The following is a 22,894-nucleotide window of genomic DNA, read 5'->3' as shown; positions in this document are numbered from 1 at the left end:
AGTTTAAACAATGATAGACTAGACTAAGAAAATGTGGCACATATACACCATGGAATACTATGCAGCCATAAAAAATGATGAGTTCATGTCCTTTGTAGGGACGTGGATGAAGCTGGAAACCATCATTCTCAGAAAACTATCGCAAGGACAAAAAAAAACAAACACTGCATGTTCTCACTCATAGGTGGGAACTGAACAATGAGAATACATGGACACAGGAAGGGGAACATCACACACCGGGGACCGTTGTGGGGTGGGGGGACGGGGGAGGGATAGCATTAGGAGATATACCTAATGCTAAATGACAAGTTAATGGGACATGTATACATATGTAACAAACCTGCACGTTGTGCACATGTACCCTAAAACTTAAAGTATAATAATAAAAAATAAAAATAAAAAATAAAAAAAGTGTGTAGCACCTTTCCCCTCTCTCTCTTGCTTCTGCTCCAGCCATGTAAGATGTGCCTGCTTCCCCTTTGCCTTCTGCTATAATTGTAAGTTTCTAAGGCTTCCCGAGAAGCCAAGCATCTGCTTGCCACCATGCTTCCTGTGAAACCGTGAGCTAATTAAACATCTTTTCTTCATAAATTACTCAGTCTCAGACATTTCTTTATAGCAATGAGGGAATATACTAATACATCTATAATATTAGCCTAAGTTATGTAACCTTAAATGAAGGTGGGGAGATGTGATGGAAGTGAACTGTGAAGAGTTAGGGGATGGGAGAGTGAGGAGGAACTTTGCATGAATAATATGGTGAGCCAAATTGCCTTGAATGTTATGAAGAAAGCCAAGTGCATGGATAATGGGGAAAGAAAGTCATAGTTTATACACTCTACTGTCCTTAAAAGATTAGGCATTAATAATTTAAAAAGAGAGAGAGAGAAAGTCTGAAAGTGGAAGAGCAAGAGACAGCTTGCCACAGGCAATGCCAGTTCATGTCACAGGGTGCTGAGGGAAAACCAGTTGTTTGAATGGAAATAATAATCTGAAACAGAGTCTGTCTCTCCCAGTGGCAGACAGAGTAGTTTTTACTTATCATAGCTAGAGAATGGTATAATGGATGGGTTCTCATAGCAAATCATTCACATGGCTTTAGCCTGTGCCTTCATATTTTCCATTAAATCCAGAGGCAAGCCAATGGTTACAGAGGTCTTAGGACACCAAAAAGTAATATGACCAATATGTACAGAGTATACTAGAAACTCTCTTAATTGGCTTTCATTACCAAACTCACTGTATTACTTAATCTTTATGTTGTAAAATACATAATCATATCAATAAATTTAATCATCACAACACTTGAAACGCTTTAAATTCTGTATTATTCAGAGTTCAAAGTAAATTTTCTTTACCTTAAGATGCAGAAATAGAAACTCAAAGAAAAAAATTTGCCCAAGGTTGCATAAGTGAGAGCTTGGGAGGGGACCCCAGGTTGGCCTTTCTGAAATCAATGTGCTGCTTTCTACCACATCAAGCTGTGCTCAGGATACTAACAACAAAGAGAGGGGCTTATGGGTGGGATTCTATGTCACTATTTTCTGCTTCACTGCATCATCATTCTTTGCTCGTTATTTTTGTTTTACAGATATTGCTCTTAAAATAGCAATTTTGAAAAAAACTAACGAATTATTCCATATCATCTTCCAAGTTCCTTAATATTTTGCCTCAATATATGTTAAAGATATGCTAGTCATTATTCTAATAAAGTTTCATGTGTAATGTCACTTAATCATCACAACAGCACTATAAGGTGGGGGCTTTTATTAACCCCACATGCTTACAGATAAAGCAGCTTAGAACAATGGCGTTAAAGTAAGATATCCGCCGGGCACGGTGGCTCACGCTTGTAATCGCTTGTAATCCCAGCACTTTGGGAGGCCGAGGCGGGCGGATCACGAGGTCAGGAGATCGAGACCACGGTGAAACCCCGTCTCTACTAAAAATACAAAAAATTAGCCGGGCGTGGTGGCGGGCGCCTGTAGTCCCAGCTACTCGGAGAGGCTGAGGCAGGAGAATGGCGTGAACCCGGGAGGTGGAGCTTGCAGTGAGCCGAGATTGCGCCACTGCACTCCAGCCTGGGTGACAGAGCGAGACTCCGTCTCAATTAAAAAAAAAAAAAAAAAAGTAAGATATCCATGATTTTATAGGGACTCAGTAGGAGGACCGCAGGTAGTATCTAGTTTGTGCATTCTTAAGCATTCTGTTTGCCTCTTCATGTGTGATTTCCTCTGCCAAAAACTTGGCATATTCAGCTGGCTCATTACTAATTTCTCCAATTAACTTGAGAAGTCACTTCCACCATGAAGCCTTCCCTACCTGGATAAAGTATTCTCATATGACTTTCAATAGGACTGAATGAAAGCCAGGCTTAGCCACAAAATTTATCAATCTGCCAACAACTTCTTTGAAAAATAATTATTCTTGAATATATTCATTGTTAGGACTAAGTTTTATTAATATATTATACTTAATATTTTAACTCACTTTTCATTTTTAAAACAAAGGGTCAAAAATGGTTAGTTATCTTGTAAATATATTTTTTAAAATTTTTATATGAATAATTCTATGGCAAATATTTTCATGGTTCATATGAAATTTTTTTAAAAAAAATTCCTATTATTGCCTTATAAAGTAAGTTTCATTATGTTTTTCCAACATTAAACATTTAAAAAATGTCTTTGCCAAATTTATCAAATCACCAAACTACCTTATATTTACGAATCTTACAAAGAGCTTGGTTTATTTTAAAGGATTGATGCCCAACCCTCAAGGTGAGAAGGAAAACAAACAGGAGCTTTCAAGAAAGATGCCAAATCTTCTTTTTTGATTCTCAGGGGTCATCTTATAGGTCCTTAAATTAACTGAGAGACCCCATCAGTTCCCAAAGCACTGGAATGTGATTATATTACTAGAAAGTTTAGTTACCAGGGCTCCAGACAGATGCTGCTATGGGCTTACTCTGAAGGTGTTTTAAGTAAGCTTGTAAAATGAATTTGAAGTTGTGATTTTATCACCAGAATTTCTATACACGTATTTAAAATCGGCTACTTTAGAGGTAAGAAAATAAGTCGTATTGTGCATATGTGATTGGGTGGCCAATGACATTAAAATAAAAGGTATAAGTTTATTCATACTGTTTTCTTGCTGTGTGTGATTATTACCATGCTTTTCAAAGTGATTATTATTGTGCTTTTGACGCCAATGAAGTAATTAATGACCTAATCACATTATGACATAGGAAAATATATTCTATAATTGAATATAAAACAAACAAAATCCTGACCTACCTCAATATTTTTCCGGGCCAAGGTTGCATTCCCCTCATGCTGTATAGGAATCAGAGGCAAACCTCCAATTTTGGGATTTTTGGTTATTGAACGTTTTCGTTCCTTTCCAGCTGGTGGCCATATATCATTTTCATGCTGTGGAAACACAATTTCTTGCTGTTGGTGTGTGATTTGATTATGTGGTATACTATGTCATAAAGCCACTTGCTTTCTTTCCCACATATCCACATCAGATGATCTGATATCCATGAGAATTCCATTTGTGATTATGATGTTGACTCTGGAGGCAGCAGCGCTCCAGGACATGAAACTCTTAACTGAACTGAGCTTTGAGGTCTCAGCTCAATTTCTAAGTTTCGAATACATGCCTTCTATACTACTTATCAAACCAAAAGGGGAAAAATATTTGAGGCAACTGGCAAATCTCTTTGTGGAAGAAAAATAGTACACTTGTCTACAATGCTAGGCACTGTAATCTAAGTAACTATACATTTACACCAAATATGATTTCAGTGTAAAAAATAATTTCATCTTATATATCCCAAATCAACCTAAGGCATGACTACCAGAAAAATTAGCCTAACTTTATGACCTCTTGAAAAATGTTACTATTTAATCTAATTGAATTCCAAAGAAATACAAGCTTTTTACTCAGACATTTAAACATCTTTACTGAAAATCATTGTACAACGGAGAGTGGGGCACGTTTATTCTCAAATCGTTGACTACAAATTCTTGCCTTCTAAATAATTATACATATGACTGGAGAAAGGTTAATTTGGATGGGGATAAATGTTCACAGGTAAAAATATAAGCTCTGGAGTGATTAATCTCTGATATATACATATAAAAAATTCTTTAAAGAATTTTGTACTCCCCAGGGTAGATTAACGTTCCAGAATTTGGAAAAAGTATATTGATTTTCAAACAACAATCTATGACAGAAACACAGAATACCAAGTATAAAATGAAAAGTTTACAGATATTGTAATGAAATGAAAACCATTTAGTAAACTACATAGCTAAATGTTTACTCTTTATTTCCCTCAATTCTTAAGCGACAGATTATTGTTCTTAATGTTGCAGTTCTTATTTTAATGTGTTGCTTTATGGCAAAGAACTCATTTAAACAAATATTTACTGTCTACCCACCACATAATAACAACTAGTTTAACTAAGGGACAAACTGCCAAGCTAAGTGTTTATCAATGTACATATAATTTTCATTTATTCCTCAATGATCTTACAGTGCAGATCCTTTAATGTGCATCGTATGTACCCTTGAACGTTAGTGAAGCATTTACCTTAGTTCAGCAAATCTATAATGGTAGGTTATACAGTATTTCAATTGGAAGGTTATAGCTTCATATTATTTTTATGATACAGTACCAAACATGGTTTAAAAAAGGATATTATATAATTGTCATGTTCCCAAAACATAAACCTGGGAGAAAACTGACTGAGAGGGAATTAGGCAATTTTGTGAATTACCCTTACACTTTCAAATCACTGATGTGTAGTGCATACACTAAAATATATTTTGAAGAATCTAAGAGTAAATTCGGTTCCCAAATCCATATTTCTCTTTTCTGAAATAATATACAACTGTGAATACCAGCTAACTCTCCTTGAATTGAACTAAGAGGCAGTTTTTCTACTTTACATCCAAGTGATGTGTTCTGATTTAATATTTGTAGTTATTTGTAAATGACTTCAAAAGTCATACAGCGTGAATCATACAGGCGAGGATCAAACTTTCATTTTATAACCAAAGACCACACCTAAACATCTCCATTTCTGCCTTCCAGTTTCTAACCCTTGCCTGTCTTTCCAGCTAACTAAATTTAGTTTCATTCATTTTAACTATTCTTTTCACTCCTTGAGACCTCCAATCCACTACCATTCTTCTCACAACATTTTTTACCACTTCCCTCATTGCCTGGCTTTGATTTCATGGTCAATCAGTAAACTCACTTCCTTGTAAATATCTTCAAGTCCAAATTTTATCTGATTACTTATTTATTTTCTTGCTCCTTCATCCTCTATCATACTTGCCTGGCAGAGCCCCAATCCTAATTAAACACAATTCAACTTATTTCATGAGTGCCTGCCAGTTGATGGAGGACAAAAATAAATTACTCTGCAGATCCATCACACTTTAAATTTAACCTTAAATTTTAAGAAACCATTCAGCACTGCCTTGAAGTTCTACCATGGGTCAACTGGTTTCCTCACTCTCTGAAGATTACTTCTCTCCTTTGCCTCTGCCCTTATACTTCAAAAACCCCGCCTGCATCACATATGGTGACCTCACTGATTCAATCCAACAGTTATTACTGATCATTTAAGAAAATACTCCCATCATGAAATGTACCAATCTCCTTGCATCTATAGTCATCTAAGTGAATTTACTTCTTGCAATCAATATTTGCTGATTGCAAATAACTTTTATCCAGTCATATCTATAATTGCTCAGTAGGCCATAAACTGAGGTGGTCAATAATTTGAGAAGAAATGTGCCACACTCTCTGCTGTACAATGATTTTTAATCATGAATAACCATGCACTAGATCATATCATTTCATGTATGTTCAGGGCCTCTGCTGGTTTAATAACATCTCTCCTCTTCTATCCGTTTCTTCTTCCTGATTGGATTGTCTTCATATAATGTATGCAAGTACACACTCCCCCATCTTAAAGACAAATCAAAACCCCCAAACCTACCTTCACCTCTATCTAGTCACAACCTCATTTAATTACATGAGCAAATTACTTGACAGAATTTTCTGTACCCATCACCTGGTTTTCCTCCTTTCTTACTTCTTATCATTGCTTTTGCTGTTTTCTTTTCTTCTGCCTATGCTTTAAATTTTGAAATGTCCCAGGGCTTATTCCTCCGTTCTCTCTCTCTCCCCCTCCCTCCTCCATGCTTCCCTCTCCACCTCAAACCTTCTCCCCCAGGCATCTCATCTAATCCTATCGCTTTCAATAGAATCTAAGTGCTGACTTCCTCCAAATTTACATTTTAGCCCCAAACCTGTGCCTGAGTTTTTCATCCACACATCCAACCTGCTGCCCAGCATACACATCTGTGTATCTAATAGGTGTCTCAAATTTTCTGTGGCCAAAACAGAACTCTCCATTTCCTTCCACATCTCTGATGATCCCACTTATATCTGACAGTTGCCAAAAAACTAGAATTTTTTCTGATTTCTACCCTTCCTCTCAAATTGCAATAGCCAGTTGACACAGTAGTTAAGAAGGAATTACTAAGCAGATAGCAAGGGCATGGGAGTCCTTGGCTTTTCTTTTTAATGAAAAGCAGTCCCAAGCCATTTTCTAACAAAGAGCAGCCTGCAATCTAGGAGCTTGCAGGGGTGAATGCTGGCAGGAACTAAGGACTAGACATTTTCAAGATGGTGGCTCCATCTTACCTTCTCTGCCAGCCAAATGCATTGTAAGGAGAGGACAAGATGGTGTCAATCAACTGGAAAGCCCATTTGCATAAGAAGATTAGGGTGGGGGTGACCAGACTTACCCATACACTATGTAAATGCCATATCTGATCGAACCAATCTGTGAGCCCCTCGTAAATCAGACACAACCTCCTCAAACTGTACTATAAAACTGCGCATTCTGCACCAGCTGGTCCTTTCTGCTTGGAGACCTCTTCCTGTTATAGGGGAAGCTGTTTCTCTTTCTCTTCTCTTCTACCTATTAAACCTCCTGCTCCTAAACTTCTCATGTGTGTCTGTGTCCTAAATTTTCCTGGCGTGTGACAAGGAACTCTAGGGTATATACCACAGACAATGTAGTCGCTTCACAATAATTCCAAAAGCCTTATTGGCTCTACCTTCAAAATATTCCTGAATTTTAATTTGTCTTACCATATTCATTGTTACCACCCTAGTCTGAGCTGACATCTTCTTTCCTATAGCTGTTCATCCCACTTGCATCTTTGACCCTCTACACTGCAGACTCAACGAAGTGAACAAAATAATTTTTTTCAATTAAAATTGGATTATATCCTTCCCTTGTTTCAAACTATTAAGCAGGAACTACATAACTTGTCACAAGCCTTCCTCATCTCTAATATCTTACCTTCATGATGTTTATAGAATCAAACAAGACAGTGATGATGTCTCAGGACCTACCCTGCTGGCCCCATCCCTGAATGATCCTTCCTGGAAGCCTGCATGATTCCCCTCTCATTTCAGACTGGTCTCAGGTCACCTACTCAGAAGGCCATTCCCTGAGAACCTTGCTCAATTAGTGCCTTCCTTATGTCAGTCACATGCTCTCCTTACCTGACATATTTTATGATTCTCCTATTTTATCACACGGATATCCATTTGAAATTTTATCTGATAACTGATTTTCTTACCCTATTTCCTATTTTAGAAATACTAACTGAACATGTACTTGACATACAAGCCAAATATAATGAAGAGCCCTTCTTTTCATGGAGTTTACATTCTAGTAAGAGAGGCAGACATGAAATAGCTAATTACATTTTTTTTCTTTATTAATTACTGTCACAGTGGAGAAGTACAGGATGCTAAGGGTGATAGCCTGAAGGTCTAATTTATCTGAAGGTCAGGAAAAGTTTCTCTGAGAATGGGATATTTAAGCTAAAGTCTAGACGACTTTTGAGGCAGGGGTGTGGAAAGCATGGAGATTACAAAAGTACTCTGAATACCAAAAAGAGCTCATTATAAGGGGTGTTTACTGTTAATTCACATACGTGTTTGTGTGTATGTCTAGCTTTTAACATATACATTAATATTTGCTATTTTGCTGTTTCCCTACAGATATGAACCATAAATCCTTAAATCCAAGAAGGCTTCTGTGTTTATCTTAAGGGAGGACCTGAATAATACCAAGAAGTAAAAAGAACAGAGGAAAGATAATTAGGCTAAATCTTTGAGACGAGGACTAGGATTAAAACATGAGACAGTGAGAAATAACCTCGTAGTGAGACTAGGCTTTGCTTCCTGCATTCATTCCTTAAATTTCAACTGCAGAGTCTACTGACTACAATTATAAAAACAAAAACATCAATTTAGTTGTGCCACAAACAACACTGTAACAGCTTTAGACTCTATAGTCCCAACTTTACCAAAAGACTTCAAATCCAGTTTTTTTGTTTTTCCTAAAGTAGAACTCGATATGGCCTAGCGCATTGGCTCATGTCTGTAATCCCAGCACTTTGGGAGGCCAAGGTGGGCAGATCACCTGAGGTCAGAAGTTTGAGACCAGCCTGCCCAATATGGTGAAATCCCATCTCTACTAAAAATACAAACATTAGCTGGGCATGGTGGTGCACGCCTGTAATCCCAGATACTCAGGAGGCTGAGGCAGGAGAATCACTTGAACCCAGGAGGCAGAGATTGCAGTGGGCTGAGATCATGCCACTGTACTCCAGCCTGGGCAACAGCGGGAGACTCTGTCTCAAAAAAAATAAAAAAATAAAAAAGAAGTTGAATATCTGAATTTTAATAAGTTACAAAAAGGAGAAGAAGAATAAAAGCCTCTAAAAAGTTAGCCAGTCTCTTGTGCACATGTTTTTCCAGGTAGTAATGGTAGAGAGACAGGCTTGAGAAGAACTGTGTTTATTAACCACTGGAAAGGTTAATACATAAATGAACAGAGAAAACTATTTTCAGAACAAATAAGAACTAGATTTTGGAGTGAGCTAACTTATTCCTCATAAGGGAAACAGGAAAATACCTCCTCAGTAATAAAGAATGGCAACTTAATCGTTACCAGTGAATTTCAATGCTCCATGAGAAGTACTGGTGGGAATTTCGCTAGACAAGGTTGGGAAACAAACCAGTCCAATTAATGGGACTATTTAACTGTTCCTCCAAAGGGTAAGTCCTGCTCTAGGGAGGAAAACAAATACAGAACTGAGTATAAGCGTTGGCCTCAGACATCCCTAGGTTTAAACTACTAATTAAATATATGGTCCTGAGCAAACAACAAAACATTTGTTTTATAAAACCAAAAAACATCTTGTATGGTTTGCTGCAAGGAATACATGAGTTATTCTTATGAAGTATCTAGCACACAATAGTTATTAAAGAAAAGTAGGTTCCTGTCCTTGTTTCTGGAAAGGCAGGGGTGGAGAGAGTGGGAGAACAAGAAGGGAAATAGAACACTTTTCTAAATGAAGGTCTATGTGGGACTGTGGTAGGATGACAGCTTAGAAAAGTCCCTTTTTCTTACACGACCATTTTAAAGCAACATACCTCACCTAAGCCAAGGAGGCTGTGGGGCTGGCAGAAAAGAAGCTTTAATGGAATAAACTCTCTTTCAAAAGGTAATGAATAAATTTGAACTTTAATACACTATTTTAAAAACTAAGAATGAGAGAATCAAAGTTTATGCCAATTGTATATACATTTAAAATACTTATTAAAAATTCTTTAAAAACCATCATCACACTAACATTTCCTGTAAACAAAGTTATTATACTCTGCTGGATAGTTCAAACAAATCTCGTACCTGGGCAATAAAGATACTGGTCATCCACTCCGTCTGAGTTTGTGAACTATCACAACACAGGTGCCTGCAAAACGAGGTTTATAAACTATGTCATTCAAAAAGACAATTGACTATCCTCTAGTGTATCTGCTGAGTGATCTGGTGATCAAAAATCTCTTTGGGATTCTCCTGATTAATGACATAATGCAATCACAAAAGTGGAACATTTCAGTACAAGTTGTTTTGGTCTTCTGCTAAATGTACAATACAAAGTTATAGTGTAAATACATCGGTTTAAACAAAATACAACTGAAGGCTTTGGTAAGTGCTGCAAAATGATCACCAATATTTTTTGGAAAGGCAGAAAGATCTATTTCATTTTGCCTTTTCAAGTACATGATGGTAAAACACTGTATTCCACTAAAATTCTGAGCCTGAGAAGCAAAATATGTGCACATTCTCGTAAGAGCAGATCTTTCTTTTAAAAAGGCTGAGACATGGTCTCCATCATTGTAATTATAAACACTAATACCCACAGATTCATAAAAAATAAAACTACATGAAAAACCACCACATATCCAATAACAGTGATTAAGTAACCTTTTATTGAAAGCCTAAATAAAACAGAGACCTTGTCCTGAAGGCTCCTGTAGTCTATTAGGGGAGCTAAGCATGTAGACAAATAAATTGCAACACAGTGAGAAAAAGCAAAAATAAAACTGAGCGCAAACATAGAAACCACAGACTTGGGGATGAGGAGAGGGTTGTTCTTTATAAGAGGAAAATTTTATAATTGATATTGGAAAGACCTAATGGGCATTTCAAAGTAATTGTATTCTTTACATTCCTGTATTATCAAAATGATTTACCTGAAAAATGTTGAAAATGACATTTCTAAAAAATGTGTGTTTTCTTCATCAGAACCTCATGAAAACATTGTCTTTCCCTATTAACCATGTCCAGGAAAACCATTCCTGCCACAAATCATTTTAATTAGGTACCCTTGTTTATAAAATACTGTAGGTGCAAAGAAGAAATAATGATCAGAGGTGAGAGTTATTAGATAAGGCTTTGGGGCATTTGAGCTATGATTTCAAAGAACATTGACAGTTGAGTTGGTTGGGTCATCAGGGGGACAATAAAAGTATGAGAGGAAAGAGAAGCGAAAAGTATAAACAAAGGTTCAGTAGAGGGACCATGTACATCACACATGCAGATCTGAAACAGCAAGGAATGCGTGGTGAATAAAGATAGATGCTTGTTTTGTCATTGAGTGAAAAAGAAAAGCTGTGGGAGATGAAGTTGATGGAGTCATATATAGCCTTGCATGCCATGCAACAATTCTGTGCTTGATCCTATAGGTGAAAGAATTCACAGAAGTTTTAAAGCAGGAGGGAAACATGGTACAGCGTAGAAAACACTCCTCAGTGGAGAGGTGGAGAATGTATGCCAAAACAGAAGCAAAGAAGAGGCCTGAAGAGCACTTAGGACTCCTGGAATAATCCAGGCAGATCAATGAAGGCCAGGCCCTCAGGGTAGAGAGCTGTAGGTGGATGAGGGGCACAAGGAAGAGGCAGATCTCGTGTGGCTCAGTGACTGATTAGACACAGGGAGGTGAAGAGAAGGAAACATCTAGTACAGTCTCTAGAAATACTGACGGATACTGGTAACAGTATATGGCAAAAAGTACATATATAGAAAGAACAGGGTTGAGAGCAGGATATGTTTTTCTGAAATCTGATTTTAGCTAGTTCTTATTCTGTTTTAAAACTATCGCCTACTTATCTCATAAAAGCTGAATTCTACACTCATAATAACTATGGAAGAAATCAGACGTAGTTTCACTTCAGAGGCATTGCCAAATAGGATACGTGGGACTTGAACCCTGATACAAACCTGTTTTCCTCTTCTTAGGCTCAAAGTCTTTATAAACAACCCTAATTTCATTTAGGCAAAACACTTTCCATCTGTAGTTCTATCTGCAATTACTGAAATTATTCTTTTCCTGAAATTGTCACCAATATATTATGCTCAAAAGTTGTCAGCTGTTAACTTACCAGTGATGTTTCTCAGAATATGCGGTCAATCCCCAGCTGCATCACATAGAAAAAAAAACCACACATAAATTAAAAATAATACATTTTACAAGGCAGAAAACAGTATTAGATGTTAAGGAGATGAGATTTAATGGTGGGAATGCATAGACTTCCACAAGTGATGATTCAATGTGTTGGACTTAGCTAGAGGTGAATGCTAAATGCTAAGGGATCTGGCTACACATTTATGTAGAGGGAAGGAGGCTTATGATGATATGGGGCAGAGAGGAGACGTCTCTGAGTAGACACTCTTAACTGAATAAGGCCAAATATCTACGAAAATGACTGAAATAAGATAATATAGAGACACGTACTGTTACTGGGGGAAATTAAATAACATGCCTATTAAAACAGAGGTATATGCTCTAGGCTTAGAAACTGAGTATGAAGGCAAACGTGAAGAAATTTTCAGCAGCAAAATTTCAGAAGCAAGCACATATAAATGATGTTCATGATACTAAGTATTAGTGCAAACATTTATTAGCTAATCAAAGTAATCTGTGACAAGAAATTGTGGCGTAAACCAAATGCTGGGGTACATGAAATGTTAAAGAGGCACACAATCTGTAGGAGGCACCCACCTCCTCTAGCACTTACATGCTATGATGGGTTTTCAGTACCAAAGTCAGCATAGTAAAAAGGGAAAATTACAGAGCCAGAACCAAAACATTGTAGAAGCCAAGCATCAGGAAGCTGGAGGGCAGCATTTGCTTTCCTGTGTGTAGACTTGCCTGAGACGCCCTCAGGTTGTGATGTGACAGCTCAGGGAATGAGATGCAGAGGAAGCTATGTACTTCCCAGTAGACAGGGCCTCCCGGGATTTCTTACTTTACACAGAGAGATTGCAATCCCCAAGGAGCTTGGTCTCAGTCTCAGTGGGAACATCATCCCTCCTTATCTACTCATACAAGTTCCTTGATCTGCCATAAGAACCCTGTGACGGGGGAAGCAACTTAAAAAAATTGCCTAAAACTTACTTTATAAAAAGTTAGACTAATGCCACTGATCCCTAAATCCTTAAACAGACATATTTTTCCCATAATTTTTTTCTTTTCAGCACTTCCCTTTCAAACTTTACCTTGTTGGAGGCTTCATTTTCTTTTTCACTCCACGATAAAACTTCACGGAACTGAGAGAAAACATCTTGTCATGTTTACTACTCTGTAAGGAAAACAAAATAATTTGTAATTAAATTGATTTACACATTTCCTTACATGTTCTTTGAGCATTAATGATTGGGTTTAGAATTGTTTAGTTTCTCAATGTTTCATAAAACAAACATTTCATGAGTTTAGTAAATGAAGACTCTTAGGATTTACAATACAATCAATACATATTAATAATGTTGGATATATTCATGTTATATATGTGTACACATGTATATACAGACATGCACATAGCTCTAAAATTCTTGATTCAAAAACACTTGAGGTCAGATGTGCATCATGTCATGGTTAACACTGAGTGCAAACTTGATTAGATTGAAGGATGCAAAGTATTGTTCCTGGGTGTGTCTGTGAGTGTTGCCAAAGGAAATTGACATTTGAGTCAGTGGACTGGGTGGGCACCATCTAATCAGCTGCTAGTGTGGCTAGAATAAAGCAGGCAGGAGAAGATGGAAGAGCAGACTTGTTAAGTCTTCCAGCCTTCATCTTTCTCTGTGCTGGATGCTTCCTGCCCTTGAACAACAGACTCCCAAGTTCTTCAGCTTTTGTACTCTTGGACTTACACCAGCAGTTTACCAGGGGCTCTTGGCCCTGCACTGTTGGCTTCCTTACTTTTGAGGTTTTGGAACTCAGACTGAGCCACTACTGGCTTCCTTGCTCCTCAGCTTGCAGACGGCCTATTGTGGGACTTCACCTTGTGACTGTAGGAGTCAATACTCCTTAAACCCCCCTTCATATATACATCTATCCTAGTAGTTCTGTACCTCTAGAGGACCCTGACCAAATCACATCAGAAGTGATTTTTCATATTTTAAAAATATAATACAATGCATATGCCATATGTTTTGTAACTCCCCATCACCAGTGTTGACTGGGGCAGTACCCTGTATTCAAAGATATTCATATTTTCAAGATAAAGGCTATATATATCTTCGTGTTGTTTTGGGTCAGATTTTGCCACCGAATGAGCTGGGATTTTCTATGCTGGTTGGATTTCAGAATTATGGAAAACAGACTCGTGAATATATATGAACACATATTGAGGTATCTCAAATATCCAAATTAATGAAAATTATCCTAATTAAAATAGACTATTAAAAATTTACAGTTGGCCCTAGAGCAATTATATTTTCTTTACACCTCTTGCAATACTCAGCAGTCAAATTAGAAAGGGGGAGAAAATATGCTCATTAAATTAAAAATTAGTTTCATAAAGCAAATAGGTTAGGAGGATATAAAAGAAATACAGAGGAAAAATAACCAGGAAGATGATCAGAAATAATGCTGTGGTGACCAAAGGCCTGGAATTTACATGGCGAATTTATTCCTAATCACTATTATCAGTAAGTTCACTATTATTATCATAGTAGATAATATGTTTTAAAAAACGTATTTTGAATTTTTCCCCTTATGGCTAGATTTCTAGAAATTTAACCACTGAGTCATAGGCTAAGAATATGATTCAGAAAAAAATCTTGTCTAAACTGATAGGGTAAATTTATTTACCCTATCAAAAACACTCAGGTAACACAATTGTTAAGTGTGATTGTGTATTTATGTATTTGCTAGCCATTGGTAGTTTTGATGTGGTAAACAGTTTATCCATGTCTTTACTTGTTAGTACTAGTTCTTTATGTATTTAATATGAAACTGCCCTGTCTTTTTAAATGAAATAGTCTATCCAAATTGCTCTTTGCCTTAACCTAGCTCACGGTTTACCTTATTTTTAATAAGTCAAATATATTGATCTTTTGGGGGTGCTTTCTTAACATTTGCTTAAGTTTAAAGTGTTACCACATAGCTGATAAATATTCAGTTCCATGGTCTTGTAGCTTTAAGGGTTGCTTTTTTTTAGGATTTAAATCTTTTGTCAATCTGGAATACATTTTTTTATATACAGTATAAATGACAAGTTACACTGAAATTTTTTTGTTGATAATTATTCTACCCCAATTTATTGAACAAACATCCCTTTAGACATGAACTTTTTGTGGCATATTTATTAAAATTAAATTCTAACATATAATTTTTTACCTAAATTTATGGTACCATTGCTCTTTGTTCACTATTATACAAGGATTATAATATTTAAGTATTTTAGTTTTACTGTTTATCTTAATAGTTGGATGGCAAAATAATTCAAATCCATTTTACTTATCTCCCAAAATGTCTTCAAATTATTCTTATCTATTTATCCTTTGAGGTGAATTGTCAAATATTTTTGAAGTTATAAAAGTAATTTCCTTTGCAAACTTGAAAATAATTGCATTAAACCTATAAATCAATATTAGCAGATTTAACATCAATTTTACTCCTATCAGAGAAGTTTTATAGTTTTCTTCTCATAAGCTTCCACTTCTTAAGGCTGTTTTCAAGTAGTTTATGCATTTTCTCTTTTAAATCCAGCTGGGGACCGACCTTTGGATATTGATTCTGTAGCCTGCTAATTTGCTGAATTTTAAGGAAGAACATTTTAACCATTTGAACTGTCTAGTATGAGGTAGCTTTGTAAGGTAGTAAGTGCCCACAGTAGGATATATTCAAGGAGAGGAGAGCTATTAGGAATTTATGCAGTATAGGTGACTCCTAGCCACCTGTGTCAGAGGTTAAATCAAATTACAACCAAGGTTTGTGTTCCTTTTAATAATTTAGATTGCTGTTCCCTCAGACGCAGTCCCAACCGAAGCAGCAGGGTTGGTTGCAACTCTAGCAGTATGGGGAAGACAGGACTTGCATATTGGAGAATGAGAAACACTGTGCCTGAACCAGTCTTCATTTACACAGGACACTGATGATTTCATGACTGCCTACATTTTGAAAAACTTTTGGTAATAAGTAGATTGAGAGTCTGAGGTAATTGACTGCCCAAGTCACTCCTGGCATGCAAGCTCATTACTTTATACCACAGCCTGTCCAAAGAAACACAAATGATATAATTTGAGAGGAGATCAGCAATTGTAGAAACACATTCTTTTCCATTTCAGTTTTGAAACTGAATATTCATAAAGAAGAGCTATACAGATCTTAATGGAAAGTTCTATAAAAGGAAATGTCGTTTGGCAAGATCGCATTACTGTTGGCTTATTACAACTTTCTCTTTTGGTATGTGTAACTTATAGAGAATTTCTCCAAAAAGTTCAATATACTAGACTATTATGAAGTCTGAAATGTGTTGCTTCAGCCACTCCATTTCAAAGTGAAGTTTTTAAGTTAGCCAATTAAATGAGCATGCTTAAAAAATTATTCTTGGCACCTAAAAAGAGTTTGCTTATTAAAGTATAGGCAACTTTTAATGATCCCCTTTACCCATTTGCTTTCTTCACACCATTAACAGTATAATGGTAATATTCTCTGAAACCTCTCACCTTTTATGTAAATTAAGTCTGAAAACAATTAACATTTTCCGTTCAGGGAAAACTTGCAGAACAAAAGATATCTTTCCCTGTGTATTACCCCAATTTGTTCTTAATGAGCATTCATAAATTATCTCTAACTAACACAAAGTCGCTTTAAATACACTTCTCAATTTGTAATTTTTCTTCCCTTTTAACTAAATCATTTTTAAAATATATACAAACATGCATATATTAATGGCAACCACTAAAACAAATGCTAAGTCTTTACTCAAAAAGGTTAGGAGATTTTACTGTTGATAATTTACTATAAAATCATTTAAAAAGCTAACATCGCCAATGGCTTCACCATCAATATTAATAGGGACAGATCAGTAACATGAAAAAATAACAAAATGAAGTCATGCGTAAATCATAGTTTGAGTTTAAAGGAAAAGCATGAATCTCTCATCTCCTTTTCAAAATGTAAAAATTATAAAGTATCAGTTGCATTAATCTATTCTGACAGATAGGCAGATATAACTTTCAAATGCTTAATAATCAGACAATAATTCTATAACCTGAGGTCACTGTTATTAAAAAATGTGTTCAGTGTCCTTAAAGAACACTGTTTTCAGACAAGTTCTTGAGACTATCACTGCCTACCAGGTTATATAAGTTAGCTCAGATTGAGCAAGATGATCCTTTCACAAAGATACAAATTATTAAAGGAAAACTTACTCTGTTAAGGGATATGAGACCCTTCATCTCACTTACAAAAACAATGCCTCTGTGAAAGTCACTGCATGAACAGCCTTCCCTGCGGCAGATATTAAAGTGTACATCAGCTTGAGAGAAAACACTATAAAAACTGAATTGTTTGCATTTCCTTATTTAAAAATGTTTGATACTATTTAATAAAAATAAACGTACTCTCTACACATAAAATTCTTCCAGCAAAAACACTAAGGTAATACAAATGTTAAATTTCCTTTGTAAGTTTCTGCATAGAGCCTTTGGAGTCTAATGCCTGGAAATCAATTCTGACTCCATCGCTTACTGTGTATGTGATTTTGGACAAGTTATGTAATGTCTTTGAGAGTCTATTTCTTCATCTGCATAGTGGGAATAATGAGTACCAATTTCGTGGGGTAACTGTATAGATAAAAGGAGATAATCCAACTAAAATGTATGGAACTCTGCTTCGCATAGAGTAGCCACTTGAATGTTAGTTGCTGCTAGTATTACTGCACTGTCATTACTACTACCACAAACTACTATATTTGTTTTTAGCAACCTTCTGTTGCTACACAATGAAAAGTGTCAGTTTCTTGATGGGACGAAAAAGTTCAGGTTGATTTCTAAATACACCAACTGCAAAAGTGATCCTTAACCAACGTATTATGTATATGCAAGGACTATGATTAAAGAAATCAGTCTTTTGAAAATCAAGGTTAGTCCACTGCACAAAACCAAACAAAATTCTATCAGACTCAGTTCTAGTTGACTAGAATAATAAGCTGTGAAGTCTAGCCTGTATTTTCACAAGCATAAATGTAAAGCTCGTGAACCTTAAAATCTGGTGTGTTCCATCACATAGCCCCATAATTCTACGAAATCTAGTATTCCTCTATGGGTAAAATTGAAGAATGATAATAAATGATAGTAACCACTTGATACCCACACACACTCCCTTCTGGATATCAAGTGGGGGTTCAAATGCAGTATATAATATTAATCTGTGATAAGGGCTGCAGAATTCAGGCTGTTTTATTAGTCTCCTGCCTGGACATTCCACTGTCCTTGAGGAAAGCAAACATTGGAATGTATACACAGAATACAATGCTACTATGATTTATTCATGCCCACATGGAGGCTCCTCTGCTGGAGGAATACACAGAGAAAGTAATTAAAGCACAGGGAGTGCTGAACAGAAGCCACAGAACAATACAGCCACAGCTTTGGAAAGCTGCCTAACAATTCTTTCTTTGTAACATATTAACAGCTGTTACAGTCCGGTCTGTCTTTGTGCATCTCCACAACAGAACACAGTGAAGCACCATTCACTTATAAGTGTGTAAGCAATGTTTACCCAAGTGAATTTTATAATTCAATATTAAAAAAGTATTTTCCAGGTCCTGCTGACTTCCATTCTACATTTAAAGTAATTGCCTTGGTACTACTTGAATCTCAAAGAGAGTTGTTGCTGCATACCCCCATGTGACCGCCATCCAAAACAGGATACAGAACATTTCTATCTAGAAAGAACCCCACTGACCCTTTTCCTTGGCAATTCTGCAGCAAACTCTGTCCCCAACCTAAGCAATTTCTGACTTCCATCACCATAGAATGGTTCTGCCTGTTCTTAGACATCTTATGAACAGACTTATATGATACTATTTTGTGTCAAGTTTCTTTGGTTTCAAAGGTTTTAAAAACTCACCAATGTTGTGGCTTGTTTTAATATTCATTTTTGTTGCTGAGTAGTATTCCATTATATGAGTAGAATATTTTTCTATTGGTGGACATTTGGAATGCTTCCAGTTATCAGCTTTTATGAATAAATCTGCTTATGAACATTCTTGTACAAGTGCATTTGTGAATATAATTCACAAATGCTTTGAGTAAAGCCACTGGATCACGGGATAGATTATGTTAGTAACTTCATTTAAAAACTGACAAATAGTTTTACAGAGTGATTGTGTCATTTTACCCTTCCACCAACAATTTATGTGGGAGTTCCAATTACTCTACATCATTTTTTAACATTGGGTGTTATCACTGTTAAGATGTTAGTCATACCAATGAGTGTAAAATAGTGTTTTGTGGTTCTAATTTTAATGTCCTGATTATTAATGATATTGAACACTTTTGGATCAATGGGTTATTGGCCATTTCTACATCTTCCTTCATGTAATGACTGTTCTATCCTTGCCATAATTTTTATTGAACTGTTTTTCTTATTGTTGATTTAGAAGAGCTCTTTGTACTCCTGATATGAGTCTTTTTCTGATATATGTTAATTAATACATTTTCTCAATCTGGGAATATTAGTACATCTATTAATACATTTTTCTCAATCTAGGATTTGCCTATTCATATTCTTAGTGGTATCTTTGGATGAGCATGCTATTATTATTACATTATATTTATAAAAAGAATTTTCACATATATTATTAGACCACTAACTTGACTAACAAAGAAGAGAGAATATTTGATAAACACAATCAGAAACAATAAGGGGGATATTACTACTGACCCCATAGAAATATAAACAAACATCAGAGAACATTATGAATACCTCTATGCACATAAACTAGAAAAACTAGAAGAAATGGGTATATTCCTGGACACATACAGCCTCCCAGACTAAACCAGGAAGAAACTGAATCCCCGAACAGACCAATAACCAGTTCTGAAATTGAAGCAGTAATAAAAAGTCTACCAAACCACAAAAATCCCAGGAATCGGAGGGATTCACAGCTGAATTCTACCAGATGTACAAATAAGATCTGGTACCATTCCTACTGAAACTATTCCAAAAAATTGAGGAGGGACTCCTTCCTAACTAATTCTATGAAGTCAGCCTCATCCTGATACCAAAACCTGACAGAGATACAACAAAAAAGAAAACCTTAGGCCAATATCCTTGATGAAACCTCAGTGCAAAAATCCTCAACAAAATAGTGGCAAATTGAATTCACCAGCACGCCAAAAAGCTTATCCACCACGATCATGGAATAGTATGCATCCATAAAAAAGAATGAGATCACGTCCTTTGCAAGAACATGGATAGAACTGGAGGCCATTATCGTTGGCAAACTAACATGGAATAGAAAAACAAATAACACATGTTCTCACTTATAAGTGGGAGCTAAATGATGAGAACACATGGAGACACATAGAGTGGAACAACACCCACTGGGGCCTTTTGGTGGGTGGAGGGTAGAGGATCAAAAAAAAACAACTAATAAGCACTAGGCCTAATACCTAAGTGATGAAATAATGTGTAAAACCAATCCTCATGACTCAAATTTACCTAACAAATTTTCACTTGCACTCCTGAACTTAAAAACCAAAAATAATTTCAACAAATTAAAGAAAAATGCTGTTAACCTGTTGCAGTCTTATAAAAACCAAATCCCTGGAGGTGGGGCCTGTGCACATATTTGTTTTGCTTTTTTTATCCTAATGCTTTTTAAAAATTGCAGTGTACATATAATACATACATAAAAAGTACACAAATCATACATATTTAGCTCAATGAATTTTATTAAAGTGAACATACTGGTGTAACCTGCACCCAGAGAATATAAAAAATATCATATATTATTTTTTAAGCATTAAAACAACCTGACATGCAGAACTCATACTATCTGAAATTACGGATTTGGATACCGAGGTTGAGAGGTTAAGTTACTTATTCATGTAACCAGCTCTTCACAGAGATGAGATTTGCTGATGTTAAGTTCAATATTTTCATACCTACATCATTTATCTACTCCCTCTTTTATATCTCTAATTCTCTTATCCACTCCACAATGATTTAATAAGATCTTTTAGGGAAATAAATTAGAGGGACTATATCAATAAGATTACATTAATACATATGAAATTAAAAATGAGTCAATTCATTCAACTGTATAGGAAAGATACTAATAAGATTTATTTTAACTTTTGGGTTTGGTCATTTTATTGCCCCTTTTATTAATTTCCAGTAACTAATCTGAAGCCTTTTATTTTAGGGTATCACACATTCTCTATTAATTTTATTGACTGAGATGTTGATTTATAACACATATTAGACTTTTCTCCAGGGCTTAAGTCATTTACTGTCCCTCAAAATGTGAGGTGCCTAAAAAGGCCTTAGAAAATTCTTCACTGTGTTACTGAGTGCATTAATGTCTTATACCAGAGGCTGAAGGAAATCATCAGCTTACCATGCATTTTATATACTGCAGGCAGTGACTTCCAAGAGAGATGGCTGACAGTAGCATAAAATACGATTGTTAATACCCACACAAATAAAAATATATGCATGTTCAAATACTATACCTTCACATCCTTGTAAAGAAAGAGAAACCCATCTCGTAGAACAAAATACCGGTCTTGAAACTTATTTCCAGATAGTATTTTGGATGGTTCTTCTTTGATTTTCAAGATTCCTTCTTTGATGCTTCCCAGTGTACTCCGGTCTGTAAAGCACAGCATTACTTTTGTGAGTTGGGTACATTTTTACTTATTTGAAATACAATACACAACATTTCTATATTGTCAGTTTTAATAATGTAAAATAAGAACTTGTTTACTACCACTAAAGTCTAAGGTGAACTTCCGGGACTACCATGTGTCTGAAGTATTGCTATTTATTATGTATGGGCCTGCCTGGACTGTTCAAGTAGCCACAGGCTAGAAATCACACAAAATGTGGTTAGTATGGGTTGAGAGGTGCTATAAGTGTAAGGTTTCTACAAAATTTTAAAGACTTTATATGAAAAAAATATATATCGGCCAGGCACAGTGGCTCACACTTGTAATCCCAGCACTTTGGGAGGCCGAGGCAGGTGGATTATCTGAGGTCAGGAGTTCAAGATCAGCCTGGCCAACACGGGGAAACCCCGTGTCTACAGGTGGCATGCGCCTGTAGTCCCAGCTACTTGAGGAGGTTGAGGCAGGAGAATCGCTTGAACCTGGGAGGCAGAGGTTGCAGAGCTGAGATCGCACCACTGCATCCCAGCCTGGGTAACAGAGCGAGACTCTGTCTCAAATAAAATAATAAAAAAGGAATATATCACAATTTTTTAAATAGTAATTACATATTGAAATGTATTTTGGATATTGGATATGTGATATTAAATAAAACGTACTGGTAATTTTACCTGTTTCTTTTTACTTTTTTCTAACGTGGCTACTAGACAATTTATAATTACATATGTGGCTTGTATTTCTTTTGAACCCCACTGGTATAAACAATGCAAATACGCAGATAAAAAAGGAAACACTGTTAAGAATTCTGACTCAAATCCACACATTTTTAAGGCATTAAAGAAATTTTTATAAATGTGAAACAGGCAAGGGTAAGAAAGGCAAAACTGCTAAGGTAGAACATTTACCCATCAATGATAGACGGAATAAAGAAAATACGGTACGTTTACATCATGGGAGTATTATGTGGCCGTAAAAAGGAACAAGATCATGTCCTTTGCAGGGACATGATGGAGCTGGAGGCCATTATCCTTAGCAAACTAACGTAGGAACAGAAAACCAAGTGCCACATGTGCTCACTTATAAGTGGGAGCTAAATGATGAGAACACATGGACACATAGAGGGGAACAACATACACTGGGGCCTATTGGACGGTGGAGGGTGGAGGGTGGGGGGAAGGAGAGAATCAGGAAAAGTAACTGATAGGTACTAGGCTTAATATCTGGGTGATGAAATAATCTGCACAACAAACCCCCATGACCCAAGTTTACCTATGTAACAAACCTGCACAAGTACCCCTGAACTTAAAAGTTAT

The 22,894-nt window shown here is 36.1% G+C and overlaps 1 protein-coding gene across 3 annotated transcripts in view; it reads right to left on the bottom strand.

The window, feature by feature from the left end:
- Window positions 1–22,894, bottom strand: part of LOC116463738 (arf-GAP with Rho-GAP domain, ANK repeat and PH domain-containing protein 2) — a 182,333-nt gene that overhangs the window by 1,392 nt on the left and 158,047 nt on the right. For all 3 annotated transcript variants that reach the window (XM_058434826.1, XM_058434827.1, XM_032146988.2), the window contains exons 28-32: window positions 21,429–21,568; window positions 12,954–13,036; window positions 11,837–11,872; window positions 9,801–9,864; window positions 3,294–3,428 (exon numbers count right to left, since the gene is read on the bottom strand). In XM_058434826.1, coding sequence (XP_058290809.1) covers window positions 3,294–3,428; window positions 9,801–9,864; window positions 11,837–11,872; window positions 12,954–13,036; window positions 21,429–21,568 — 458 coding nt within the window. The remainder of the gene's footprint in view (window positions 1–3,293; window positions 3,429–9,800; window positions 9,865–11,836; window positions 11,873–12,953; window positions 13,037–21,428; window positions 21,569–22,894) is intronic.

Source organism: Hylobates moloch, unplaced genomic scaffold, assembly GCF_009828535.3.
Source record: "Hylobates moloch isolate HMO894 unplaced genomic scaffold, HMol_V3 SCAFFOLD_56, whole genome shotgun sequence".
Taxonomy (NCBI): Eukaryota; Metazoa; Chordata; class Mammalia; order Primates; family Hylobatidae; genus Hylobates; species Hylobates moloch.
Note: the sequence above shows the minus strand (reverse complement) of the source record. Positions and strands in the feature narration are given on the sequence as shown.